Genomic DNA, 22,342 nt, shown 5'->3' with positions numbered 1-22,342 from the left:
CCCACTGGGGATGTGCCCGCAACCCAGGTACATGCCCTTGACCGGAATCGAACCTGGGACCTTTCAGTCTGCAGGCCGACGCTCTATCCACTGAGCCAAACCGGTTTCGGCATACCCATCCATATATTAATGGACACCTACATTGCTTCTATATGTTGGTTATTGGAAATAATTCCTCAATAAATATAGGGGTGCATATATCTTTTTTAATTCGTCTTTTTATTTTGTTCGGATAAATACCCAGAAGTGGAATCCTGGGTCCTATGGTAGTTCTATTTTTAATTTTTTGAGGAAACTCCATACTGATTTCTGTAGTGGCTGCACCAATCTGTGGCCCTACCAACAGTACCCAAGGGTTGCCTGTCCACATCCTTGCCAATACGTGTTATTCATTGACTTTTTGCTAATAGCTATTCTGACTTTTGTGAGGTGGTAGCTCATTGTGGTTTCAATTTGCTTTCTTTGCAGACTCATAGAAACAGATCAAACTGATGGCTGCCAAAGGGGAGGGGATGGTGCATGGGTGGGAAGGTGAAGGGGAATATAGCCAATAATATTGTGATAAATTTTCATGGTGACAGATGATTACTAGACAGTGTGGTGGTCACAGTGTAAGGTATATAAATGTCTAATCACTTCATTGTACACCTGGAACTAATGTAATATTTATACCAACTATACTTAAAGATTTTTTAAAAAAAATTGAAAGACTTATCTTTCAGCACCCTCTCTGCAGCCTCCTCAACCCCCTGGAAGCTCTTCCCTCCCTCCTACTTGCTCTGATGCATTTTAATGCGCACCTCTGTTATTCAGCTTCCCATGTTGTAATTTCTCCCTCTTTGAGCCTCCCGGAAAGCAAGGTGTGTGTCTTACCCATGGGACTGCATGCCCTGCATCCAGCACGGTGCCTGGCACTTGTTTGCTACACGTTAAAAATATATGGGTGAAAACCAAAGCATTCTTTTTGTTTCTTCTTCCTGCAGAAACGATGACTGTGGGTAAGAGAACTGCTTTGCCAAGGACACAGTAGGACAACCATCTCACAAAGATCTTAAGTAACATTCCCTATCCAACAACGCCCGGACAACTCCAGTGACCAAATGCTCAGCTGTAACCACAGTGGTAACTGGCCTTCTTTCCAGACTGGGTTTGGTGAACATGAATGGTCCAGTTGTCTTCAGATGGTCTAACGTGGTGTGCTGTCGGGGCAGCACGTCTCTCACAGTCAAGAACCAGGATTGGACCACGGAGGAAACCAGCTGATACAGTGAGAGGACTGAGAGGACCAGGACTCTCAGTGATGGCACAGCATCTGCCCTGGCAACGTCATACTGACATGATGCTATTTGTTTGAATGCCCTGGAAGGACAGAATATTTTAAAATATATCCAGGTGCTAACTAGGCAGCAGGTTTAATTCATCTTTGAGCTAATAGCTGTCTCCAGAAAATATTTTACCCCAAAAGTGTTCCAGCTTTGCCAGGAATAGCTCCAGGAATGGAGTAGGATAAGCACGCTGTTCCCCTGGAGAAAATCTAGTGCCAGGAGGGCTAGCTCACAGCAAACCCACTGCCCTCTCCCATACACATGGCAGCGAGTACCAGTTGATCGTGACCCTCTCATCTGCTAAACCCAGGTTCTGAGGAGTCAGAATCCACAGCACTGTCTTCTGGGTAGCCAGCAGCCACTTCTTTCCAACCAGTGTTGGCATTAGAATGAAAGTTACCATCCCTGTTAGCGGTGTAAGATGGTTACATCCATCTCAGTGGTGTAAGCACTGAGTACCCTTTCCCAGACTCATTTGTCCACGGAGGGAACAGCCTCAAAAATGGATGTGCCGTTGTGAGAGCTGAGTTCATGGAGAGAGAGTACAGCAATCCCACAAGTGGAGGCACAACTTTTGGGCCTTCTTGGCCTGCGTGCCTTCTGGGGTAATTCCACATGCAGCAGCCCAGAGGGTAGCCTTGGGTAGCTACAAACAGGTTTCCTTTTCACTTCCAGACACATAGATCACTCTCATAGCACTTGGGGAATGGAAATACCCACAAGAGTGAAGGACAAGGGCTCTCCCCAGTATCTCATTCATTACTCAGCTTCCTTTGTGACCATATCAGCCAACTCACTGCCAACTGTGTTCCTCATCCTCATTGCTTCTGCTGTCATATAAATGAAGCCAAAGGCCTCAGCATACCCCGGGCGGGGAAGTCCTCTCTCCCATGATGGGTGCAAGTACCACACCCACACATTTTCACCACTTCTGCAAGATAACATTTCCCTTTTCATGCGATCCCTTTGCAGCAGAATCCAGAGTTAGATTATAGTTTACCTTCCTGGGAAGCTCATTATCTTCATTTGAATGATCATTTCAGGAGGACTAACTGGGTGGAAACAGGATCATTGTGTGTCTTCAGAAAGTTTTGTGTTGCCACAGCTGCCTGGTATAGGAAATACCCTGATGTCAGATCTAAAAGGATGGAGGCCTTTGGTTGTGTGGGGCACTATTGCTGTGCCCAGCTTCACGTGCTCCCCAGCCTGCCTGATTCATTTCCATCTCATTGGCTTTCATCCTCCAGGATTGAAGGGGGACCCAAGTTTCTGCCTATGTCTGACGACATGAGAAGAATGCTACTTTCTTTGCCCAACTCGTTCTGCCTAGTTCTCCCTATTCAGACATTCTTCACCATTTCAGTGTTAGGAGCAAAGCATGAAACACTCATACCAGCAGAAATATGATCACCAGAGTCAGGCAGATAAGCCCAGAAGAATGGTCCCAGATAAACCAGATTGTCCCAAATAAGTATCAGGCAGCCCTCCCAATAAATTTTGATATGTCCTTGGCACTGGGAGCCTGGACAGGAGATCCTGGGGCGGCTGTGTCTGTTATTCCCCCATCAAGATCTTCCTGCCCAAAGAGCTAGCAGCCCTGGGGTACTAATGAGTATGCTACTGGTTTGTTGGTATGAAACAGAAGGTGGTTTTAAAGAGGCCAGAAGGCAAAGAGGCCTGCCCACATGGCAGGCAGGTGGCTTTGTGTCTGGAAAGCTTTGCCTAGCCAGTCCAGCTGTGGCCAGAGGACCGTTATACATTTGAACTCCCTCAGCCGATCTGCAACTCTACTTTTGTTCTCTTGCATTCTGTTTGGTTTCCCTTTAGTTTCCTAGTAAATGTTCCTTTTGAAAAATTCCAACCTTGTCTCCTTGAACTTGGGGGGAAGGGTATTGTCCAACATGCAATACTTAACATGCAGAAGGGTGGAGTGAGGGGTGAGGAGTAAGGGGCAAAAGTGGGGGGGAGTAATATCCGTGGACACTTAAATAGAGCAGAAGCTAAAGAAAGGCAGCTCATTATGATGGTTATAGATCTTGCGATGTCACAAGAAACCCTGGAGGAAAACCACGATTATTGTCATTCTACTGACTGCTCAAATGCTCGGGTTGGATGTTTTCTCCCCCTCATCTCTGCGCCAAAGTAAAGGTTCAAACAAGACATTCCCATCCTTGGAAACGCAGAGATGAAAATGCTACGTATACTAAGTTAGAGGTGGTCTGTTCCTTTTCTGAAGACTTCAGAAAGAATTATTGCAGCTACTTAAGAGAGAAGGGTTTTATCAAGTCCAGATTGGATGAACATAATTCTGCCAGCTGTCCCCTCACATAAGGTCTCCACACCACGAGTGTTGCCATGGTGCTTTCTCCAGTTGCCCCTCCCCCCTCGCAGCAGCCCTGCGATATGGAATAGTCTGGGGCCAGTCCACTGACCTTTCCCCTCACCTGGTCTCTATCTAACTCTGCCAGCTTGCTAGAACTTTCAAAAAAAGATATAGAAAGTGATTTAACTCCTTCCCCAACAATTTTTTTGTTAAAAACGTTTCTTTTTCAGACTAATTTTTTTATTTTGGTTCTATATAGTATTTTTGATGCTGGTTATGAAAACAGTTTGTAATTATTTTTTCTTCCCATTTTTGTGGTTAAGAATAGTATTTCCTCAGAAGGTTTCTAGATGAAATTATTTAGAATGGTACGTATGTAGCTGGTTTTTGAAGGTGAAGTTTTAGACGAGTATACTCGTCGACGACTGAAAAAAGAACATTTTGTGAAAACGTGTATACACGTTTCTGCCGGGGAAGGGGTTAATAAACTGAGAAAAGGACATAAAACATGGTTGTGCAGATGGCCAAAAATGATGCCGGCGTCCTCTAGATGGATCCTGGGAATTCGCAGACCATTTAGCTGCCCTTAGCCCCCCATTTCACCGATGGCTACTGGGGGGATATTGGCAGTGTCCAGCCTGGAATTGCCACCCACACTCAAGCCAGAGAGGGTGGCCTCCCCTGTTGCTTTGCTGTCCCGTCCTAGACCCTGCGAAGAGGATGTCTCTCACACACCGCATTCCTGAGCTGGTGCTGACACTGAGCACAGCCAGGGCTATGAGTGGTCAGTGAGGTTTTTCTGAGACTGAGGTTTTATCACGGATGGGGCCTTCTGACTCCTGCCCCTCCAGTCTTCTCTCCAAACCGGAGAGAGGAGATACCCCTCAACATCCTTTAACAACCACCCGCGATTGCTTCCCCAGCCACGGGGCCAGTGATGTCGCAGAGGCGCTGTTCGGGATTTTATCTTGGAAGCCAGAGATCAGTCGCAGGCAGTGCTCAGAGAATTACGGTGGGTCTCTGAGATGCCCTTTCTGGAAAAGAGGCCAAGATGAAGGGGGCCCTTTGTTCCAGCACATGCTATTCCACCTTAATCTGACTGCATCTGAAATAGGCTGACCTTCGAGGAAGAGATGAAATAGTAGAGCTAAGAGAAAGAAAATGACCAGAGGGAGCAGTTGCCCTACCAACCGAGGAAATATCCAGGGAAGACCTGTAGGAGAACTTCAAGGAAAGCAGGGCAAGGGGGTTGGCTGGTATTCCAGGAGCTGTAGAAGGCGAGACCTGGTCCTCACCTCTAAGCCCAGATGTAAGGCAAACAGAAGCCCTGAACAGCACCATGCACCTGCCTCTAGTGTCGATGTCAGGTATCAAGCACCCTTTGCTCAGTCTCCTAAGAAATCCGACCCAGGCTCTCCAAGGGCCATGGCAGAGCCCACTCCTCCCTTCTTCCACTCGGAAGGCTTACTTGTCACTTGCTGCCTAGGCTCCCTGGGCATATGGGCTGCAAAATTAAACCAGCGGCATAATCACCCCTGTCCGCACACTCCCTGCTGTCTTTTCACCGTGTCCAGGAGCTCTGGGCCTGGAAAGGACCAATAACCTAGATGGCCTCCAAGCCTCAGAGGGTTAAGCCTTAATGGCATCAGGCTCCCCCAGTTCACCCACAAGCCAGCTGAGGATTCACATGCATCTTTGCCTGGTTGGCAAGAGAAAAGGCCGAAGGGACCTGGGCCACAGAGGCTGTTCCCTGACGTCATTGCACTGCCTCCCACACTCCACCGTAAGTGAGATTTCTCCGCGAAGGCTAGAGGAGTATTGCTTGACAGTACAGTTATCAATGTAAAAGTTATAATAACAACACTATGTTCTATGGCTTACAATGTACGGTATCATTTTTGTCTATTTTCTTTATTTTTTTGAAAATTCAACTTGCAGTTCCAAAGAGTAAAGTTAGTTTTTTAAAAAAGGTAGTATCTTCTTGGCTCCATACTAATTTCATTATAGTTATTATTCCGATATTATTCTTTACATTAAAGCTATTTCTAAGCCAATGCTTGACTAGTAATATTCATGGCTTTTCCTATCAAGTGAACATTGCCCCAAAGACAATGACTTTCACAATTTAGACAAAATTCGTTTTTGCATGGTGACAGTATCCAGATTTGAATTAATCAAAGAAAGATAATTTCTCTAATTCACCACACTCAGAGCTTTCAGATAATAATAAAATAATTTCTTCAAATATCTGAAGATACTTGTATTCAGGGCTTCAGAGTTGAGTTTGTGGACTATATCAACTGGTAAATAAACTTTCTAGAAACAAGTTTTACCCTCATCTCCAAAAAGTAATGACTTTTAAAAAATAATATTTTTTTCCTCAAGAAATTTTGGAACTAACTTAACATTTTAAGTCTAAAATAAAATTTTCAAAAATGCACAAGCAAGTGCAAGCCAGATAAGAACCTGATGAAAAAAACATTGCCATAAACTTCATGTTTCGTAAAACAACTACAGTGCACCATCCCGCCTGCGTGTCCACAGCTCGGATTGGAACTCTGCCAACGATTCACTGCCTGGCTGGACCCACCAAGTCTCATGGACTTTCTTAGATGAGCAACAAATCTGCACTTTGTCCCAACATTATGGTCAGAATTTTTAAATTGTGTTTTGGATGGAAATTTTTTATAAAGGCTTTATTGAAAATAAGACCCAGCCCTGGAGAGAAACAGGGTACCTGAGCTACCATATAAAATCGAAGATGAGCAGCTCTATGCTGTGTTCCAAATTAGAACACCTGGTGTGGAAAGTACTTCAACCGAAGTAAATATGTGTCTAAGCTATCTATTGGTTTTCCTTTGTTCTCTCTGCAAAGTTAAGTGTCACACTATCTTGAACAGCACTGACAGGGTTGGAAAGAGTTGTGTGAGTTTGAGTAAAATGAGCAAGAAGACATTCAAACTTTGCCTCCCAGTGTTTTCCATACTTGAGATCCACAGGAAGCTGCCTGCCTGACCTGCCCCAGTGGATGGGCCCTGACCAGGCTGTTAACACCTGCTGGCCCTGCCACAGGCCTGAGGATGCTCAGCTCATGCTGCAGCAGCTTCCAGAAACCCTCCGGGCGTGCATCCAGGTCAAGGCAATGCCATTTTGGCAGCAATTGTCACTTGGTTCTTTCCTTCCCCACCCCCACCCCTAAAAAATATCTAAGCAAAGAAGAATGAGTCTATGTCACCAAAAGAATAAGAGCAAGGGCAACCTCTGTCTATGAATACAAGGGAGGAGGAAAATTGTCACCTAGAGCCAACCCAAACGCAGTATTCTTTCTTCATTGTTTCCTACCTTTTAAAGCTTACTGATCTTGAAATTTTAGGGGACATAAAGGTGGGAATTTCAAAAAATGTAAACAATGGACTCAGAGAAAATTCAAGAGTTATGTCTATGACTAAAGAAACCAGAAAAGTTTAGTGAAGTATTCAAATGCTTGTTATATCTGGTAAGCCAAATATTGATGTTTAACTGAATGGCTCCATTATGTCAATTTTGACAGCCCATGAAAAAATAAAAAACAGTTGTTGTGGTGCCTCCTTAAATGACCGGTCCTAAGCAGGAAGCCTCAGTGGGACCCACAACCCCCCGGGGGTCCTTTCCGGCTTGGAGGAGAAGAGCAGCACAGGAAACCCCAGCACCATCCACACGTCTTCTGATCTTCCCTGGGGAGGGCAGGTCCTGGTGGAGGAAGGTGTTTATATGATTGAGGGGCAAACTCATGACCTTTGACTCCAGGGGCCAAGGTAAAATCACTAGCTTGGGAAAGGCAGATTTCAGGCTTGAAGCTGTAATTATCCAAGGGTAAGGACTGGGAAGGAAGATTAAACTTTTGCCCACCACTTGAAACTATTTTAGTGCACTATCTCACTGCTTTGGGCTCTCATCGTAAAACGTTTGCCTTATTCTGGTAGATGGAAGCAGTGGGAGAGACCAGCTGGCCCGAGAAGATGCAGAAGGAACTCAAACCAGTTCGCTCCTAGCAGAGTGTGGTGGGAAACAGCTGGCCCGTGGTGGGCTGAGGATCTGCTCTGCCACTGACCAGCCCTGTGACCTTCAGGCCTCATCTTCCTACTATTCTCCCGGCCCTTAGGGATCCCTGCCCAGGCCCTTGTGAGTCCCTCATGCAACCAGATCACAAACATACCTTAGGGACATCAGCAATTCTGTACTTGGCTTCCACTCTTCTGGGCTTAAAGGGACTCTGGCAATCGCCATAGGGCTCAGCACACAAACCAAGTGTGGAACAGGCTGCCCCTGCCTGAACCTCCCCCCTTGCCCCAGCCTCTCAGTGATCTTCACTTAATGTTGCTTGGTATTCCCGGTCACTGTGCACATGCACACACACACACACATACATGCAATCATTGTGCAGGAACAGCTCGGACGAAGCCAGAGGCCGATGCAGGGCTTCATGTCCCTTCCTTTCGAGGCAAAGGAAAATGATTGAGGAGAGCAAGGCCTCATTCTGAGCTGGGAGACTTGACCTTGTGCATCCCTTTGCAACAAGGAGCTCTAAGGGTCTTGGGGAAATCGCTGCATGGGAATGCCAGGCATAGGGCAAGACTTCCTGAGCATACCTGCCCACCTGGCTAAGGAGCCTACTTCTCTCGGACGCTTCTTTCTGTCTCCTCAGATACCTATGACCCTCAGTCATGGCAGCTCTCACCTCTCATTTTATGGAAGATTCTACATGACGCTCACCTCTATAACCTGGTCTGCAGCCAGGAAAGGTGTCACTAGGTGTGTCCTCACCACTCGAGGGCCATGATCTGTGGATTCATGAAAGGATCGTGTCAGATCAGGCAAAGGGTTTGTCAGGGTTGCTGTTTCTGATGAAAGGTTGCCATTCATATATAGCATTTGCAGCTGGCTTGTTAGCCTGAGAAACACTGAGCAAAGGCCCAGAAACAGTATAACCGGTGCAGAGAGCCATGGACTGGGGCTGGCCCAGAGCTCTGCTCCTGCCTGTGCCGCTGAGACCACCCGTGGCTCCTGCTGCTTCTCACGTGAGGAGGATGGGCCCAGTGTGTTGTGCGCTCGTCCACCTCTGGTGTCTGTGTGTCTCTGAGTCTAAGGAACCGCCATGCCTGTCCGGGGGAAGCCGTGTGGCAGGGGCGGGCCTGTGTAGTCCTGGGCTCCTGCTGCTGAGAACCCAGTGCAGACTCTGGAGGAGAGTTTTTTATTTCCATTCAAATCTCAAAAGGAAACAGACTATGACCAGACCATGACCGCTGCCATAGGCAGGTAACACCTGAAAAGTCTCTGCCCTCTAGTGGCTAAAGGCTCAAACAAATATTTTGCACAAAATTGACAATATTTGGGCTGGAACACTGAACTGCAATCACCAAGCAGGTACTCTCTGGGGAGAGGGGTTAGCCCTTCAGCTTTAAGTCCTGGGGTCTGTTCCCAGTGGACTAAATGGTCGTAGGTCCCCAGAGGCCTCACTTACTTGGGAACCGGTGCAGCAGAGACCAAGGGTGGTCCTGTACTGGGGAAGCCACAGAGCCTGCGTAAGACCAGGCTTCCCACTGGCTGGTGTGCCCCAGTGTGGGGTGTGCAGGAGGCAGCTGATCAATGGTTCTCTCGTCATTGATGTTTCTATCTCCCTCTTTCTCTCCAAAATCAATAAAAAAAATTTTTTTAGAAGACCCAGCTTCCAATTTACCCTGACCAGCCCTGGCCCTGGGGCCTCCTTGGGAAGGAGCTCTATGCAAGTGAGTATGGCAGTATGACATCATTTCCTGGCCAGCAGGTGTTCTCTAGCTGCAGCCACACCTTTCCCACCCCCAGAAGTCACAGGCCACATCCAGTCCCCATCAGTGCCTCTCGTCACGTCTTCCCCCTCCATTCTGAAGCCGTCCCCAGCTGAGTGAACCGCAGCGAGACTTCAGAAGGTCCTGGCAGAGACATGGCTTCCAGGTGCTGCAGGAACAGAGACTCCAAATGGGCCACCTGAGCTCAGCCAGCCCACATGGCAAGTGACAAGTGCCCCTTAGGACCAGAGACACACAGCCTCCAGAGATAATCATCTCATAGGAAACTATCCAGGTGGGTTTCAAATGTCAAACCAGAATGATCACAATGAGGTTTGGGAGCTCTGGGGAACTGGTGTACATGGTTTTTATTTCAAAGAGCAGAGGGAGGCTGTGACTGTTCCACCACGTGAATGCTGGGCAGGCAGCTGTCCATGCTGGGGGCTGCGAAGAGACAGGGCCAGGCTCCTGGCTTCAGGCAAGAACAATGCCACTCGAGAGGATTCTGCCTTGTTCATGATTATACACCCTCCCAGCCCTCGGCAATGACTGCCTGATGCAAGGGTGCCAAGGCGGGGTCCCCTGGCCTTAATTGGGGACGTATATGTGAGGGGCCCTCCTGGTTCCAGAGCTCCTGTGAGATTGGTTGAGGTCTGTGTTGCAACTTCTCTCTTTGCAGCTTCTCTCTTTGCCCATTCATGCTTCACTCACTCCCAACAGGTATTGTTCCAGAGAAAACCACCCACGTGTCTTACATACAAGTTGGTCTCACAGTCTGTTTCTGGGGAACCTGACCTACAATACCCTTCCAGCATCACCCAGCCATTGAAAGTTCACAGGGAACTTTGATCAGTCCCTCATGTCCACTAAGCGCTCTCTGATTTGTGTGTCTTTGTCCTGCTATTGCTTCTGCCTAGAGCCTCCCCTTCTCTCCTCCCTGCTATCCACTTTGTAGGCCTAACTCCTATTCATCCTTCAAGTCTCCGCTTAGATGTCACCTCCTTTGGAAAGTCTCCCCTGATTCACGGAGCTCAGAGGCCCCACCCCCACGCTGTCACTGCATTCAGTGCTGGCTCTGTTACTGCATAATTGACTTAAGCATCCACGTAATTGCCTTCCCTACTGACTACATCCTCTGCAAGGGCAAGGAATGTGTCTATCCTGTCCATAATTGCATGCTAGTGCATGGTGCAAGACTTGGAGCACATAGGTACGCCCAAATAGTTGTTAAATGAATTAAAAGTGGGACACAAAGAAGCCCTAAGTAAGGAAGCAGCAGCAGGGTAAAAGGGTAAGAGAGAAGAGGGCATATTTGATATATATTTAGGTGCTAAAATTAATAAGTTTTCATGACTGATTAAACATAACGCCTGGCCAGAGTGGTTCAGTGGTTGAATGTCAACCTATGCACCAGGAGGTTCAATTCCCCCCCCCAGCCCCTCTCCTCACCTCTCTACCCACAGCACCAATGTCCAGATGAGCCCATGTCCAGATCTCCAAGATTCATACTCCAATGTGTTATGAAAACAGATGAAAGAAGGGGTTATTCTGCTGGGGATGGAGGTGAGGAAGTGATAGGAAGACACGAAGAATGAATAACAATTCACTGGTTCCAAAAGAGAGGAACATTCTAGGCTGAGGGACCCACATAAGCAGAGACACCATGATGTCATATGTCCTAGGGAGTTTGGGGTGATTAGATGAGGCTGTTCTGGAGGTGGAAGATGGGAGATGGTAAGAGCTGAAGCAAGAGGGGTTGGCTGAGATTATTGTCAAGGGTTTTCTTTTGGCATAAACTCAGCCAGTGCTTTATCTAGAAACATAAACAGGGAATTAGAGGCTGCTCCCATCGCTCAGGCAGAAAAACAATGTAATTACTTATAAAAGGTTGGAGCATTGGAGGATGACGTTAAGGCAAAGAGCTATTAGGATGGGGGTAGAGGCCTGAATGGTGAATGAAAGATAAAGAGAAAAGCTGAGAAGAAAGAGAAGGGAAGAAAAGACAAAAAGATGAGACATCTTGTTCAGATCTGAGTGATGAATTCTAGAATCCCAGATGGGATTCTGTGAGCAGGGCACTGCCTCCTCAAGAAGACAGTCTCCTCTTCACACTTTCCAGAGTCGGTCAGCACCGCTCAGTAACACGGAGGATCCTGGGGGCACAGGAGGCTCTGGAAATCAGGGCCTCAGCTCCTATGGAGGCACAGCAGGAAATGACCACCAGTGGCGAAGGTGGCAAAGAACCCCAAGAGCACCTGGGAAGCTGGGCGAGATCAGCCTCGGTGGGCTGGTTGGCTGGGTGTCAATTTGTCCAGGTCTGATTGATCATTTCGGGAAAACAGTCAGTCGGGACTGGGCTTACAGACCAAGGCCTAGTGACCTAGATCCAGCCACATGGAGGACATCGTGGTGGCTGCCAAGATTCCTTTCCTCTCTCAGGACGCTGTGGCAGGAGAGCAGAAGGATCGGGCCCCGGCAGAGGAGAAAAGGGAGTCACTGTGCTCAGTCACTGTCCTCACTACTGAGCTATAGCAGTGGTCAAGGCCAGAGGTCAAAGGTAAGGAAGGCAAAAGAACCAAGTGAGTAATCTTATCCCAGCCGCAGACTGCGCCAGCCATCTTTTCCTGTCCATTGGTAAGGCTTGCTCTGAATGAAGGTCAGAGTTGGCTGCTACTGTTTGTCAGTCAACGCTGTGACTACCTCCAAGGTGAGATTATGTTTCCTTTATGAAACCTCTGCTTATGAAAACACAAGGCTTTCCACTCTGGGTCTGCCCCATGGCTCACCACTCCTAAGGCTCAGGGGAGCCACCTGTGGGGCTTTGCCACCTCTGGGATCCAGAAGAGTGAAACCCTCCAAGACCATGTGGGTACAGTTGGAGCAGAGAGACTAAGCTTGTCCCTGTGAGGCTGGTGACCGAAGAGAGATGGGTGGGGCCTGAGTCACTGGCAGGCAGAGGGAGAAACTGCCGGCCTGGACTCGGAAGCCAAGCTCTTTGGAGCACATCCCATCCACGACGGGGCAATGACAATCCAAGCCCCCCCCCCGCCCCCGCGTTCCCACCAACTCTCCGGTAATTCTTTAGACTCATTAATACCGAATGGATATGTCATTGTAAAAGCAATGTAAGCATGCTATAGAAAACCAACAACGAGTTTATCCACAACGCTGCCCCCCAACGTTAATTGTGATGCAATTGTTGATTTCCCCCTCGACTTTACCCACCTTAGTTCACAGTCTCAACGTTAGGACGCGGGGCGCTCCTGGAAGAAAATCAACCAGAGCACCTTTAGCGGAAGACTTGATTCCAAAATGCCTGGCATGAGACGTTTCCTAAAGAGCCTTCTCGCTTGGGCAAGGAGGCTGAATGGAGCAGTATTTTTAATAAAGATTTACGAGGAAGGACCAGCTGGAGTTCAGCTAGTTTGGAGAATAGTTCAAAGATGGTTCTCATAAATAGGAGGAATTGTTCCCGAGGATGAGGAGTCCTTGTTTGTGATTTTGCCAAGGGCGTGGGGAGGCACAGTTAGGGGCTAAGGTCACCTGGAAGAGAGGTAGAAAGGAACAGCTAAGGGGGGCAGGGACAGGCAAGGGCCACACTGGAAATTCTCAGTCTGTTAGTGTCTCTTGGGAACTCAGGTCTTCTGACTCCTGGCCGGGGTTCCTTCCACATCCCAGAGATGCCCCAACCTTCCCTATGTTGGTAGGTGATGGAGAAAGAACGATGGGTATCGTGGACCCATCCATGGAAGGAGAGGTTGAGGTAAGTAAAGGCCTACAACAAAGGCAAAATCTAGAAGATTTTGTCCTAAGGATGTGATTTACCTTCAACAGCACTGGGGCCTGTAGGAACTGAGTTCTATGTATTGCTGGCCTACAGCTACAGGTGAAGGGACATCTGCCACTAGGAACTCAGAAAAATCAAGGGCTTCCTTGTAAGAGTTCCATTTCCTGATGCTTTAGCCTCAGGAGCACCACAAATTGTTGTTGTGCATTTTAATAAAACTCTTCTGCTCTCAATCCTTAGATTTTTTAGCTATCAGCCTGGGTGGCTAGGCCTGCAGCCCATTGTATCTCTCTCCAAGGGGCAATCAGCCCTGTGTATATCCCAGCTTTTCTTCCCCTTGCTGTGCCTTTAAGAGCTACAGGAATGCAAAGAGAGTCTGGAGGAGGGGTGGGGTCTCCCAACAGGACTTCTGGGAAAAGGATCCTGGGAATTTTTGCCAGAAACAAAGCTGAGATTGCAGCTCTGAGAAGTTGGGAGTGGTGTGTGTTAGGTCAGGGCTGTGATTGGACTGCAGAGTCCACTGAGGGGAGGAAAGCAAAAGTAAAAGAGTTGGGGAGAGGGGAGAAGCCCTTCCTGCATCCACCCCAATGCACGTTCACCCAGGCCCAGAAGCCGGGTGCAGCACTTGCCTGGGGAGGGTCCGTGTGTGTCAGGGTGATGCCAACAGATGCTGGACCCAGGAAGCTCTCTTCCTCAAGTCAGCCCGCTAGGCCTCCAGGGACCCGCTTGCCAACAGCTGGATTTGATCACCAGCTTGCAAAGTGAGGTCATGCATCTGGTGGAATAACAGGCAAACTTTGCTTTCCGGCTGTTTTTAGCGGATTTTCACAGCAGCGGCTGGAAACCAGGAGACCACCACCTGGACCCTTGAGTCTTCTTCGAGGGGCCCATCATAGAAGATTCCACCCCTGGGTGTTTTGCAGGACGATGCTGGCCCTTCAGCGAGCTTCTGCTCTCCTGGTTCTGTTCCTCTCCGCCTTTGTGCCCCCGCCACGGTGTGCTCAGGACCCAGGCATGGTGCACTACATCTACCAGCGCTTTCAAGTCTTGGAGGTAGGTGGCATTGGTGCACCTGATACAGGAACATGCTTCTCTTACCCATGCTTCCCTATCTACTTGGATGCATTGCTATGGTTACGCTTGAAATTTTTTATGATCTAGTGGTTCAGAGCACCAGAGTCCAGACTGTGCACCTCCTCCTTGAGCAGGACTTCCCTCTGCACAGTTTTTCTCATCTATAAAATGGGGATGTTCATAGAATTTACCTCCTAAAGCTATTCTGAAGATGTAATATTACTCCATAGTTAGAATAGTGCCTGGCATACTGGTAAATGTCCAAAACTGTTATTATGTGATGGTTCAACTTCTAAAATCTGAAAATTAAAATTTAGGGTCACTTTTTCTTCATTTTCACTATAGCAGGATGAGAGCTAATTTTAGCTTTGCTTTTTGTCTTCGTAGGATAAGCCGTTAGGTCACTGTAAAAAGTCATGATATTGTGCCAAGAAGCCAACCTAGCTTCTTTTGCCAAACTGAACTTGGATTTAGAAGTGAGCAGATTTCAGCGATGCTAAATGGAGAAAGATCCTGGGCCTCTTCTCCACACACTGCAGCTACCATTTCATTGAACTTTGCAAAACGCAACATTTTTGTAGCATGAACAGGCTCCCAGGGGCAAATGTGACCTTCTGCCCTACTTGGCCTTTGACACAACCCTGGTGTTGACACTGACTATCTCATGCTTAATCATCTTGCTTTTGTACAAGTTAAATTTTGATAAATTACCTTCTTTCAAAGACATTCTTATCTCCAATATTTATTTTCAATATTTTCCAGAAAAGCCTTAAAAGTCCAAATTATTTGGTGATCTAGTTACAGTCAGGGCAAAATCATTCCGCAGAGCAGGCCCAATGTTGTCCGGCCAACGAACTGAGGCTAGAGGCGGTGGATGAGATGTTCTAAGGCCTGTGGCCTCTTGCTGCTTTTTCACTTGCTCCCTCCTCAGACCCCTCCTCCCCAGTCTCACCTCCTTAAAAGTGCCAGAGTTATACTCAACCACGACATTTAGCACCAACTTGCCCACATTGAAAAGTATATAGGACTAAATGCATGGGAAAACTTAAAAATTGATACATTGAAGTATCCATAGCACTTTAAAGTAAGAAATTAAGGGTGATTTTTATTTTCCCCCTTTTTGATTATTTGTATTTTTTAAATCTTTTCAATGAATGATAGCGATTTATATTACTTGGGTAACTTCAATAACTAGCAGTAATTTGGGAATTTATTTTCTAACTAAAGCAAAGACTGCAAATATGTGCCCAAGCAACGAGGGCATACATTCAAGACTTCCGCGAGTTCTCAAAAAACATATCCGTGATGCTGGGGCAGTGCCACACCTACACAAGCGAGTACAAGAGCGCAGTGAACAACCTGGCACTGAGGGTGGAGCGCGCCCAGCGGGAGATTGACTACCTAGAGTACCTTCGGGAAGCAGACATGTGCGTGGAATCAGAGGACAAGACGCTGGCAGAAAAGCTACTCCAAGAAGCCGAAGAAGAGAAGAAGATCCAGACTCTGCTGAATGCAAGTAAGAGAGCTAGGTCTTGTTTATCATGCTGGGGACTGTCACTCAGAGACACAGACAGTACAGGGGTGCTGACCTAGTATGACAGTAATAGCTGGATGTGCCCTCTTATGTGCCTGTGTGGAGGCAACCTTAGCAGGGAACTGGTGTCCACAGGAGAATCCATTTATAGAAAGCAGCTTTTCATTTCACACGGCATTCTTAAGGACCCATAGAAGGTCAGGGCTACAGTGTCAGAGGTCAGCCAGGAAGGGCATCTCCTGATAGACCTTGGTTTGGTGGAGACCTGTGGTTGCAGATCTTTCCAGGAGAGTGACAGATTGGTGGATTCTCCCAGGGCCCTGTGAGCCTGGAGAGGCTGCAAATGTGCCAGGCAATACTCAGGGTCAGGGTCTGCAGTGAATTATTATTGTGCGCACTGTGCCAATGGTGGGATCTCGGGGACTTGTCTCCTATCTTGTGACCCATCAGAATCACTTCCAAGCCATTAAGAATAATGTTTAGGATCTCAAATTAAAACAAGTAGCAAGCAACAAAAACATAAATGAGAAGGAAAATGTCCTATGTGTGAGTCCATTTTATGAAAATAATGACGAGACAATTCCCTCCCCTTCCCCCCATCCAAGCCTATATTCTGAGATGGTTTATTGCAAATGGGAAAACTTTATTTATAGGCTAATTATGTGTGCTCCATATGTGAGACACTCCATTAGGGAAATAAGACATAGCTGAATGCCATCATGGTGCCATCATCCCTTCTCAATGTAACCCTCATAAGAACTGCATGGTTCTTCCCAAATGAGATGACACTTGAGATGAGTTTTGAACAAAGAAATTAGAGAAGTATGTGCAGAGGGGACAGCATGTCAAAGACATGAGGGTGTGTATACTTGGGCATGCAGATCTGCAGATATGGCTGAGTGGACCTGTATGGGGCAGGTGAGTGTAGGAAAGCAGGACTGAAGAGTCCAGCAGGATCCAGGTAATGAAAGACCTTGCATGCTAATGGGTTTGCACTTGACTTGAGAAACTATAGAGAACCACTGAGCAGTTTTAAGCAGGGGCATGACATGAAGGAAGAGGACTAGACTAGAGAGCAGAGACCAGTCAAGGGAATACTGCAGTAATTTGGACAACAGTGATGGTGCCTACATTGTGTCATTGAGATGGAGAACAGATGGATTTGAGAGCCACTGACACTTGGAATCCACATGGCTTGGTGACTGATAATTAAGAGTGAAAAGTGAGTGAGAAGGATGCATTCAAGATGCTTCCCAGGGATTTGGCTTAGGTCATTGGTGGTTAATCTGAAATATGTTGAGATAGGAAACCCAAGAGGATTTTTGGAGCTCTTATTACTCTACTTTTTTTTTTAATCACTTATTACTTTGAAGTCTTCTAGCTTATTTATTTGGTCACTGCTTGGATCTAAAATGTCAGCTCTATAGGAGCCTAGATCCTGCATTTCATATTCAATGCTGTGTGTGTCCCAGTGCCTAAAATAGTGTTTATGTTCAACAAATCTTTATCAGTGAATAACTGAGAAGATGAATGAATGTAGAAGGATTGTCAGCACAGAGAGGGGCTATGGTTTTGAAAGAACAGGGAACATCTTATCTCTGAGTCAGAAGACAGAGAGGAGGGTGCCTTATCTATTATAGGAAGCAGTTGATCAAGTTGGTCAAGTGAGTAATCCTTTTTGGCCCTGACATGGTATTGAGATGAGCCATCCTCTGAAAAGGAACAACTGGGGATCAGCATGGGGTGATGGGAGGGGTAAAGGTAAGGATGGGCTCGCAGGGGATGGAACAGAAGCCGCCCAAAAAAAACCAGTGTGTAAGATTGGGTGCTAATGTGGCCTGAGCTAGAATGTGCCTGAACTTTTGTGCCAGGGGTCAGGCAGGACCCCAAGCCTAAACAGTTAGTGAACAGTGGACCCTGAGCTGCTCCTTGTCCTTGAACACCCTGAGCCCCTCAGGCTTTGAAGTGCCCCTTTCCACTCCAACTTAAGCTCAGCATAGTCTGGTCTTCCTACTTATTTAACTCTCATCCTCTGTCTCATCCCTCGAGCACTGGAGGCCTGAAAATTTCCCTCCCCATGGTGAGTTCCTTGTCAGCTTTCTGGAGATTGCTCCTTCCATGGGGCCTCTGGGGCCTTCATTTGTTGATTTGGTTTATGATTAACAACCGCTTTTGTCCCAACTCTTGGATGGGTCCTGTGCTACATACACAGTAGGGACAGAGGAGTGAGTAGGATGTGCTACATCCTGCACTAGCCCTTTTACTGCTTCTTTCCCTCTGGTCTTGCTCCTACAGTCTATCTGCTACCGTGCAGGCCTTCCCACAACACCAAATGAATCACATTACTCCTCTGGGTGGATTTTTTGTTTTGGTTTTGTATTTTTGTCATTCACCATCAGTTATGAGCAACAACAAAAAATCCATTGGAATCTCTTAGCCTTTTGTATAGAGAAGGCCCCTCACAAAGTGGCACAAATTCATCTCCAGCTTCTTAGGTTTCTGTGACTTACCCAATGCAGTTGCAATTAAAAATACAAATATTGTTTTCTCTACCTACCCTTTATGATTCAAAAAGCTGTGGATTCTGTGGGAAGACTTCTGGGGGTGAAGGAGGTTGGGAGGGGGGCTCCAGCAGTTTGGCCTGTAGCACCTCATTCAATCCTCCAAGGGAGCACTCACATTTTTAACTATATATATGTGTGTGTGTGTGTGTGTGTGTGTGTGTGTAATTGACTCCTAAACCAGATCACGAGATCATGAGCTATTGCATCTTTTTTTTCTGTATTCCCAGAGTCTGGAATCAGGGCATCCCATGAAGGAGGCTGTAAAAATTGTCTATAGAAGAGACACTAAGAGCAGAAGACTCTGAGAGCTTAGGATGGGGGTTTGTTGTGTGTGTGTGTGTGTGTGTGTTTTACAGAAAATCTATAGGGAGAGGATAATATGACTTCCTTGGGAAAATTCAACCTTGTGTCTCAAGAGATTTCCAGAAAATTCTAACATTAGTCTAAGTGGTGCTTATTTATTCAGGAACTATTTTATTTCTTAGGTAACTTGAAGGACCAGGTTCTGGGGATAATTAATATGATGGAGTTGCTCTGTAATTAAACCATTTCCTAGAGAGCTGTTCCCAAGTCTTCAAGCTTTATTTCGAGAAGATCCCCAAAGATGTTCGATGAGAACCACAGTCCCAGGGATGTTTGGGGGGCAAGTAAATTTTTAGAATATTAACTCTAAAAAACATAAACACTCGCTCCCTCCCCAACCCCTATCTCTCTTCTTCCTTCTCTTCCAGTGATAGAGGGAGAGAAGGTACACACACACACACACACACACACACACACACACCTTAGAATGCAGTGAGTGAAAGTTACTGGAATACAATCTAACTTATATTTTAAAATCTTTCCAAGTCTTTGATTCTTTAGCTTTTATTAGTATAAAGAAATTTTGCATTGCACTTGACAATTTATGGCAAAACACCATTGCCTCAGATACCCAGATGGAGAACTTACCCAACAGAACTCTTCGGCCAATCCCACACGCTTGCATTCTTGTGTGGATAAGAGTATTAACCTCTTTTTAACTTGTAAATCACTTATAAAGGAATTCTCAAGGCAGTCAAAACGAGGCATTGTGAGAGATTTTATTTCCTGTTTCAGTCCAGCTCCTTTTATTACAAGGGTGCGCACAGGTTACCTCAAGTAACCCTCTTCCTGCTAAATTAAATAACCCATGTCTTTTGTTAGATCATGTTTGAAAGAAGAAAGTATGTTGCTGCAAATTTAAATGCCTGTGGGATCCATTCAGGTAGTGTAAATGGGTTAGCCACATACTCAAAGCTATTAAAAACAAAATAAAATTAAAAAACAAGACAAGTAAGCAAACAAAAACCCCCTGGAAGCCAACTAAAACATACCTGTGAGCCAAGCCCCAGGGTCTGTTAGTTTGTGGTAAGTGCAGCCGAACATTGAGATGTGTAACTCTAATTTAAAGCAGATATATTTCCATGAAGGAGGAGAGTGAGGGTATACACACAAGTGTGAGCCCAGGAGAGTGCTTGAGTGCGCACACGTGTGCACACATATGTGCACACACAATCTTACACACAGAGGTTCTTCACCCAGAAGTTGCTGCATGCATGGGGCCAGCAATGCTGGGGGTGTGTGTGGGCAGCTCATCCTGTGCTGCCTCCTCGCATGTGACTCAAGAGCCAAGTTTGCCGACCACTGTCCTAGAGAATTCAGGGTCACTGTGCTGGGTCCAGAAAGGACCCTGTGCACAGCACGTCTTGTCCATCCCTCCGGAAGGCCCGTGGCCTAGGAGGATACCTCCAGGCCCATCACTGCAGATACTAACAGAAGGTCCCAAAGTTGTTTCAGCTGCTGCCTTTGGGCTCTAGGTGGAGTGAACATCCATTTATTCTCTCTTTAGCTCACTCATTTATTCATTCATTCAACAAATGTCTAACTGAATTCCAGATTAATGCTGGCATTGTGCCCGGCATTAGAGATGGAACACTGACTGGTATAGCATCTTGTCCTGAAAAAGCTTATAGCCACGTGGGGAAGCACGTAAGCGAAGAGGATAACAACCAGAGTGAGACTGTCCGGTGGAGGTGTCACAGCAGCAGAAGGGGCCGGCACTAAGCAGTTAAGCAAGGTCAGGGCTGCCTTGGAGATGGGGGAGACTGGAATCTAGAAAGTAACCCTCAAGCTGAGTTTTAATAATGAAAAGAACGGATCAAATGGAGAATAAAGGGCACTTTGAGCAAATGGAACAATGTGTGGAGGCACCACGGCCTGATCGGGCTTAGCGTTCAGTAGATCTCAGGTGAGGGGGAGTCTTGGGGAGGAGATTAAAGAACCAGACGAGAGCTAAGCTCCTTTGTGCTAAGCCAGGTCATACTTTCACGCTGTGGGAAATGACAGTCATGTGAACAAGAGTAGCTAGTATTTATTGAGTGCCTGTTATGTAGCAGGTCATCTTTAAGCATTTTATATATTGGATCATGTCATCTAATTCTCACAACAACCCTATGAGATAGGTTTACAATCATCCCCCACTTATGGGTGAGGAAATCAAGGCACTGAGACGATAAGCAACTCTCCAAGGACTCAGAGCTAATTGGCGTCAGAACTGGGATTCAAACGAAGGCAGGCTGGCTCCCACCCTAAACCTCTCCCACTGTGTGTGCTATGCTGCTGGATAGTGGTAAGCATGGGAGTGTCCGGGCTCAGACGGAGGTTTTAGGAAGGTCATGCTGGTCACAGTGTACAGAAGGGACTGCAGTAGGGGAGGCTGAGTGTGCATAGGTGGGTGAGACTGGAGGCAGGGAGGTCATCTCCAGGCCTGTCACACAGGCACTCAAAGTGGGAGCCCTCTGTTCTGAGACTAGATGCCTGTGCCGCAAGGCTCAGCTGCTTCGGATCTTATTGTGGGACACATGTGAAGACCATGTCAATTCTCTTAGTTGCTATTGGATGGTGATTCCTATCATAAACAGTTGGGTTTAAATCCTTTTAAATCCTGGCCGAGAAGGGTCAATTTTCTTCCCCCACCTTCTAGATTTTTAATTCCTGACTTTTCTTCACTTACTCTTAAACTACAAAACTCCTCTGCTTCCCTCTGGTTCTCTCCGTTCACAGAAGAGCTGCACACACACTTTCCTGTGCTAGCAATCTCAGGGCATCTCTTTGGCCCTCATCTGACCGGCACCACGTCCCATAGATTCTTCCTTCTGAGTATCTCTCAAATGTATTCTTTCCATCTGCACCACTCCCTGATCATCCCTGGACTTGATTATAAGAGCCTCCTAACTGATCTTCAGGCTGCCACTCTCTTGCCGTACCAGGGCTTTCTTGTATACTGCTGTCATCGGGGTCATCTTGCTAGAGTTACTTTATCATTACTTTATCAACGTTGATGGCAACCACAACCTACAGGCTAAAGCAAACCTCATAAAATAGCATAAAGAAAGCCCTTACAACCTGACCCTAATCAAGCTTTCTTTAAATAATTTATTGTGTCATTCTCTATGAAAGTAATACCTGCTGAGTAAATAAAAACTATGAATAATGTATGTACTATAGTTATTGGATTTACTTTTATTATGAAAGTAGATAACAAGTCAACAGTTGACCACAGCAACTTGGAACATTTCTCAGCTTTGTCCTGTGCCACTACCTCCTATCTCCATTCACCTGATGCTCTACGTTGTGTCTGATCTGCTATTCTGAAAACAAAAATATACTCCATGCATCCCTGCATTATTCGTGCTGTGTTTCTCAAGTCTGCCACAGTGTCTGGAACAGAGTAGAAATCAATATTTTCTGACCTTGAGGAGTAGCTTATTAGACAAAGATTGCATTAAGCACTTTTTATCTGTTATCTTGTCCATGACAACTCTGCTAGGTGGACACCGTGATGACTTATTTTCAGACGAAGGAGCTGTGGCTCAGGGTGTTTCACGCAGCCTGACTTCCTCCCACATTC

At 46.6% G+C, this 22,342-nt stretch overlaps 2 protein-coding genes across 2 annotated transcripts in view; both read left to right on the top strand.

Moving 5' to 3' along the window:
* The window catches only part of SYT9 (synaptotagmin 9), a 119,493-nt gene extending 116,307 nt beyond the window's left edge, over positions 1 to 3,186 (top strand). Inside the window, exon 7 of the mRNA XM_006770935.2 lies at positions 984 to 3,186. Within this exon, the coding sequence (XP_006770998.1) occupies positions 984 to 992 (9 nt within the window). The 3' untranslated portion in view covers positions 993 to 3,186. The remainder of the gene's footprint in view (positions 1 to 983) is intronic.
* An 8,422-nt stretch (positions 3,187 to 11,608) lies between these two features.
* The window catches only part of OLFML1 (olfactomedin like 1), a 24,406-nt gene continuing 13,672 nt past the window's right edge, over positions 11,609 to 22,342 (top strand). The window contains exons 1-3 of the mRNA XM_006770930.2: positions 11,609 to 12,009; positions 14,058 to 14,292; positions 15,541 to 15,829. Coding sequence (XP_006770993.1) covers positions 14,167 to 14,292; positions 15,541 to 15,829 — 415 coding nt within the window. The 5' untranslated portion in view covers positions 11,609 to 12,009; positions 14,058 to 14,166. The remainder of the gene's footprint in view (positions 12,010 to 14,057; positions 14,293 to 15,540; positions 15,830 to 22,342) is intronic.

Source organism: Myotis davidii, unplaced genomic scaffold (genome assembly GCF_000327345.1).
Source record: "Myotis davidii unplaced genomic scaffold, ASM32734v1 scaffold1185, whole genome shotgun sequence".
Taxonomy (NCBI): domain Eukaryota; kingdom Metazoa; phylum Chordata; class Mammalia; order Chiroptera; family Vespertilionidae; genus Myotis; species Myotis davidii.
The sequence above is the reverse complement of the archived record's forward strand: the minus strand, read 5'-3'. Positions and strand labels throughout refer to the sequence as shown.